This window comes from Clarias gariepinus, chromosome 7 (genome assembly GCF_024256425.1).
Source record: "Clarias gariepinus isolate MV-2021 ecotype Netherlands chromosome 7, CGAR_prim_01v2, whole genome shotgun sequence".
NCBI lineage: Eukaryota > Metazoa > Chordata > Actinopteri > Siluriformes > Clariidae > Clarias > Clarias gariepinus.
In genome coordinates this window covers 40353419-40360000 of record NC_071106.1, presented here as the reverse complement: position 1 = coordinate 40360000, position 6582 = coordinate 40353419, and the positions used below count along the sequence as shown (strand labels likewise).

At 42.2% G+C, this 6582-nt stretch overlaps 1 protein-coding gene across 1 annotated transcript in view; it reads left to right on the top strand.

Annotated features, from left to right (window-relative positions):
• bmp16 (bone morphogenetic protein 16) overlaps positions 1-5509 on the top strand; it is a 10018-nt gene extending 4509 nt beyond the window's left edge. Inside the window, exons 2-3 of the mRNA XM_053499796.1 lie at positions 1848-2179; positions 2669-5509. Coding sequence (XP_053355771.1) covers positions 1855-2179; positions 2669-3594 — 1251 coding nt within the window. The 5' untranslated portion in view covers positions 1848-1854 and the 3' untranslated portion in view covers positions 3595-5509. The remainder of the gene's footprint in view (positions 1-1847; positions 2180-2668) is intronic.
• Positions 5510-6582: the final 1073 nt, after the last annotated feature.

The window sequence follows — 6582 nt, the reverse complement described above, 5'->3', positions numbered from 1 at the left end:
GATCCACAGTTAGGTTCAGTTTCAAAGTTTTTATGAAAGTTACCATTGCAGAAAATGCAACTGTGAGCACTATATGTTGTAATTGGGAGTACCTTCACAATTATATATCTATGGGGAAGATTTGGGCACCTCTTGCACCCCAGGTATACAGCTTATACCCTCTTGCAGTGTATGTTCTAACAGAGCTTGCATGCCTCTTCAAATGTGGTGAATTTGATATTTTTACAAATATCTTGCTCTGTGCTAGAATCCATCAAAGTTGGTCTCAATGTTAAATCCATGGGATTTGTGGCCTGAAAATTTTACCGGGCCTCGCACTCCTTAGAAAAGTCATAACACAACGAATACGACTGTGAGATAATATACTGGTGATGCAACACTAATGATAATTAGGGCTCAGTTTCAATCTGAACAGAGAGAGAATATAAAGCAGTTGAGACTTAGTTTATTTCATAGAAAATCATTTAAAAGCTCATACATTAACACAAGCCAATAGATTACCTGGGACAAGCATGTTGCCATGGTAACCGTCATCCCCACGACAGTCTCTCTTTTTCTCTCTTAATAATATGAGGTGCTCACACTGCTTCCATAAATGTTAAATAAATACAAAATCTCACCATATCAACAGTTTATTATCAGTGGAGCGTATGTTGTACACGTTGGTGTGAATGAACTGTTACTATGGAGACCATAACATATCAGAGTGAGTGCATTAATATTCTATTTATAAACTGAAAACATAAAGGCGTTCAGTGTCTCTATACAGCTTTTATTCCTGTCTGATCTCAGACTCGGATGCTGTTGCAGTTACTTCACACCTTTGTGCTTGTTATCATTTCAAAGCTGTTTGCTGTTTTAGCACTGATGGCATTACAGATACAATAAGGACCAAAGTTCAGCACACATCGTGTATTTGTTTTATTGCCAGGTTAAATTGAGGTCAATTGCACTTTATCGTCTCTATAACTCCTTAAATCCACCATGATAATATGAAAGGTGTGTAGATCTAAATGTGAATATTACATGATAAAACCATAAAAATCTCCTGCTAATTGAGGTTTGATGGAATGAAAGCTATTAAACACATTTAATTTATGGCAGTCATCATAACAGATCACAATAAAGATCTTTTGAGGTGTTATATGTGGCTAAACTCCACCTGACAACAAGATAACACCACATTGCACAACCGCTGAAGAGAAAGTAAAGCAGCGTACTGCAACTCCGAAGACTCCATATGGAAATGGAGGATATCACAGTTTTATTTTTATTTCCTTTCCTACTGACCTCTCTAGCAGAGAGCTGGACTAACAGGACATACGTGAGGTCCTAAATCACACCATACAGCCATATCCTCAGCTCTGCCCAGGCTTTTCCCTCTGCTGCTGTTTCTGCAGTTACTGTCGCTGACAATAAACATCAATAAATTTGCAAAAAAAACATACCAAGGTACAGTTTTATGGTTACATGTAACAAGTGAGACAAACGCTGTAAATCTGTAGATAAAGTGCAATCTATCAAGACCGGGAGGTTAAATAAAGGCTGAGAGCCTACAGGAGAGGGTGCTGAGTCTTTCGCTAAAGGTACATTGCAATATAAGGGTAACATTTGATATGTAAATTAGACTTATTCCAAACACTTTAAATGAGTGTCATTATGTATCAGACTTGTCTGGGCTGCCTATCATGTACAGACAAATCCAGAAGGATGACATACAGAAAATACACTAATATAACCTTCGGTTAATTTACAAAATCATTCTAACATTATTTTTCTTCTACTCTTTCACGGTCAGTAGGTCATGGTCTTGCAAAAGTACACATATTCTGATTTTCTTCTTCTAGGTCCACAATGTTCCCTGCTAGTCTTCTGGTTCTGATGACCCTGCTGCTACCTCCAGCCTTGTCAGGTCACCAGGGGGATTCCGGTTACTCTGATGGGAACCCAGGAATATCTCTACAGCCCAGTTTGGCCCAGATCATCCAGAATGTCCTCTTGACCCGACTGGGCCTACAGTCTTATCCTAACCCTCGCCAAGGAGCAGTGGTACCTCAGTATCTCTTGGACCTCTATCGCTTCCATACTCAGCAGTACCACCTAGTAGAAGATCCAGAGTTCAGCTTCCCTGTGGAGCATGTACAAGGTGCCAACACAGTCCGCAGTTTCCACCATGCAGGTAAGGCTTGTTCATACACACAGGATCCTGATTATTTTATTAATTGTCTTTTACTAGAGTACAGCTTGGACATTTAGGACTTTTACACATGGATTTAAATCCTGAATTCCCTGTGGCCCTGTTCTGTCTAACTTGATTCAGACTTATACCTGACGACCTGAATTTTCCGCCAACCTGTGACTTATATATTTTCAAGCAAACTTAAATACTAATGTTCATGATAGAAACTTCAACGAGTGAGACACTTTTAGAACTCTGGACTTGGACTATTGACTTAGCTCTGAATTTATGGCTCAGGACTTGGACCCGTGACTCTGGAATCGACTCCAGAGTGGATTTGATGGATTGGACCTTGGGCATGACTCTGACTCTACAGCTACATACTCTGGACTCAACTCTGACTCTTAAGATTCTAGACTCAGTATCCAGTTGGTGTATAATTACCCCAGATTCTATTTGAACTGTTTAAAATTTTCTCTTCCATTACAGTGTCTTCAGACCTTCACGACCCTGTTGGGAGGAGTGACAGGATCCATATAGCATTTAACCTGTCCTCTTTACCTCCCTACGAGAATGTGGTCTCAGCAGAGCTGCGCTTTCTGCGTGGAGGAGCACGCCGGGCTTCAAATCCTCACATCGTCAGCCTGTATGTCTCTGGTGGCGACTCTGAGCCCAAACTTCTGCATTCACGGCAGCTAGTTAGAGAGTCCTCGGGGTCTTGGGAGGCCTTTTCTTTGAATGCAAAACTGTTTCAGCAGTTAGAGACAATGACCTTTATCTTGGAAGTGAGCGCAGAGAATAGCAGTCACACTGTGGAGGACATGGACTCAGAGGGACACTTGAGAGTGCGCCGGTCTGCAGGTGAAGACGACTACAGCTGGGCACGGCAGAGACCGCTACTGGTCACTTACAGTCATGACGGACGCAGTGAACCACTCGTTCCATTTGGAAAGAAGAAAAACCCCAGGGGTAGGAGGGGAGGTAACAGGGCTAAAAAGCTCAAAGGCCAGGGGTCGCAGGTAAGCTGGCGTGACATCTGGACAGACAAACGGGTAAAGAGAAATAACGGAGGTCGAGCAGCAAAGCTGAAACGCCTGTCCCGCTCTCGATGCCGCCGCCATCCCCTCTACGTGGACTTCACGGAGGTTGGGTGGAAGAAATGGATAGTAGCACCATCAGGTTACGATGCCTTCTTCTGCCTGGGCGAGTGCCGATTTCCTCTCAGTGACCACATGAACTCGTCCAGCCACGCCATGGTGCAGACCCTGCTGAACTCGGTTAACGGAGCTGTGCCTCGAGCCTGCTGTGTGCCCACAGCCCTCAGTCCCATCGCACTTCTGTATCTGGACCAGGAAGACCGTGTGGTCCTGAAAAACTACCAGGATATGGTGGTGGAGGGCTGCGGCTGCCGGTAGCAAGGGACAGACAAAAAGGCAAAAAGCATGAAAACCAGGAAGAGCAAGCAGATGGAAAAGAAGTATCACATTCTACAGGTCCTTAAAGGAACCAAAACCTCTAGATCCAAGCTTCAAGTTTCTGTCCAGCTGTGGTACATTTCTTTGTTCACAGAGCAGCGCAAGTCTGATTTATTTCTTATATCCCACTTTTACATTCTGGGGGCTGAATATATGTTCGTGCATCCACGATGCATCAAAGCTCATTTTACAAAGCTGTAGCTAATCACTAATTGAGTCACTCATTAATACATGAGCAGAATGTGCCATCAGGTCCACGTCTGCATGTCCAAAAAGTCCATGTTTATATAAAGACATGCATTTTTTTTATTATCCCACACTGCTCTTGTGTCTTGCCTTGCTTTTAAATTGTCTACATTTTCTCTTTTCTAATGTTAAGATTGATGAGGACATTCATTTTCCCCTTTGTACCTGCTTCCCATACTCTCCAACCAGGGCTGAGTTCCCTAAAAAAAAATCACAAAGTTAACATTATCTTCAGTGAGAGAGAGAGAGAGAGAGAGAGAGAGCACAGCGTGATGCTCACTCCACCATTCAGTCTTGATCCTAATAAAACGTAATAAAACGCAGATTATTTAATTCCAACAGACTAGCAGCGTCATTGAACCCACTGTGACTCTGACCGGACAGTTATTAAGCATGAATCAGTAAAATGCTGTAAATACATCATTCCGCTCCACACACACTCACGTAGCTGCTTATGTTAATGTTCGTGGTCTTTATTTATCCTCTGAGCTTCACATGACCACATGAGGGGAAAAACCTCCAGCTTGCGTGACCTTTCATTTGAGATGAGGGTCCTGATGCACGGCTCTGGTCTCACATGGACCTTTTGTTTGTTCATAACACAGAACACATCACGTTAATAACGAACTCGTAATCAAGGCCTATAAATCTGATTTGAGCTGCTCGTATCAACAAAGACCATGTCTGTGTGTCTTGTTCATGTCTGTGTGTCCTGAGTGTTGTCCTGAGTGTTGTCCAGTGTGTTGTCCAGTGTGTTGTCTTGGTCATGACTCGTACAGCTTCCTGTCCTGTGATGTAAAAATCGGTCTCTGTTTGTCTGTGCTGTTGTGTACTTCCTGTTCCTGTTTCGCGCCTTCTCCTTCCCCCCCTCTGGAGCTTCTAAAGGACACAGGATGCTTTAAAGGACTTTAAATGAAGCCAGGTTCAATAGTAATGAATCATATACCAGTGGATGTGCGGAATTCGCAGAAAAGACTGAAACACAAGCACTTCTCACCCGACAATGTCTCAATAAGGCTGACACGAAGATTTGATCAGTAACTATGCTATTTTTAAATGTATCTGTGTTATTATTATTATTATTATTATTATTATTATTATTTATGGTCTTATTTTAATTTACTTTGCCGTCACAAGAAACATCACAGTTGGTAAACAAATACTATCTTATTGAGAATCTAATTTAAAAGAGCATATAAATATATATCTATCTGTGTATCTATTTAAAAAAGCTGATACTGATATTTAATCTTGGCAAATATTGCAGATTCTCACAAACACACTGAAGGTCACGTTCATTGTCGTCGTAGTTTCCCATAACGTCCAGCTGTTAAACAGCAGCTCGCGCTCGGCTACAGAATCACGTGAGTGTGTTACAGTGAAACGGCTCACATTAAATCAACCATCTGTCTTTAAAAAAAAGAGTGAAATACTTCACGTGGAGGAAAAGATAAAGTGCAGGATGTTCTGATGATCTCCTGATTAACGCTTCTCCACCGCGATGCCGCCGAGCTGCTTTTACACAACCGTCTGTGGAATGTCTGATGTCTGAAGATGTGAAATGCAGCAAAAATAAACAAAAATAAACAGAAAGCTGATCTCTCACACACTAGTGTCTCTCTGCTGAATGTCTTCACTTTGTACCTGATTCTCAGGAGGTTTTACTGTCTGGTACACAACAGAGTTTTAGACTCTTATAAGACCAAACAAAATTTCAATTTCAATCAGTTTTAAACCCATTTATACTTTAATGTATAGAGTCAGTAATATTTGTCTCTCTCCCGCACACGTCCCGATCGCGGGTAAAGGTCCTAAAGTTAAAATCGAGAAAATCCCATTTCATGATTTAATTCCAGGACGTCTAACAGCGTGATCCGCCTCCTTCTTCTGCTACTGGTGGAAAAACCACATTACTGCTGAACTCTATTCAATTCATGTCAACTCAATGCTATCAGTACAGAACTTTTAACTGTTGTCATTGTCGCAAAGCAGCTTTACACAATCAAAAGTAATTATGGACGTTTGTATGAAATGTGAATGTGTATGAATGAGACTGATCAGATCGTCCTATAATTCTATAGAGATACACGTTTACATGAAGTTCTCACTCCGAGTCCCAGCGTCTCACACGTCAGTCTCAGCCTCATCACCTGAGAGAGAAACATGTGGAGTTATTAAACTGAATAAAAGCGATTTCAGACCAAAAACTGACCTCAAAGGCAGAACTTACTTACCAAATCTACTTAGTATTCTTCACTTTCACTGATCGGTTTTATTCAGTATCGTCACTGCTACAGTTTTTCATTGGCTGTTCTGATCCAAATCTCTTGTGTGGGCGGATCTTACAGTGCTGCCTCCTCATTGGCCAGAATAGAACTTCTCTATTTTTCGCATGTCTCAGCTCCTGGTGAGTAGTCAGGGGTCAGCGTGGTGTGGCGCCCCTGGAGCAGACAGGGGTAAGGGCCTCGCTCGAGGAGGTGGAGCTGGGACTCGAACCGCCGACCCTCTGATCAGGACCTCAGAGCCTTAACACACGCATGATGCTGTGTCCTGTGTCCCAGCCAGTTACCTGTAGGGGATCTGCTCATGGACGTCAGTAAGCAGATGAGGTTTTGCAGAATAAAAAGCATTGGGACACTTACATTTCTCAACAAATTTCAATTATGCATTTTCATATTAAAG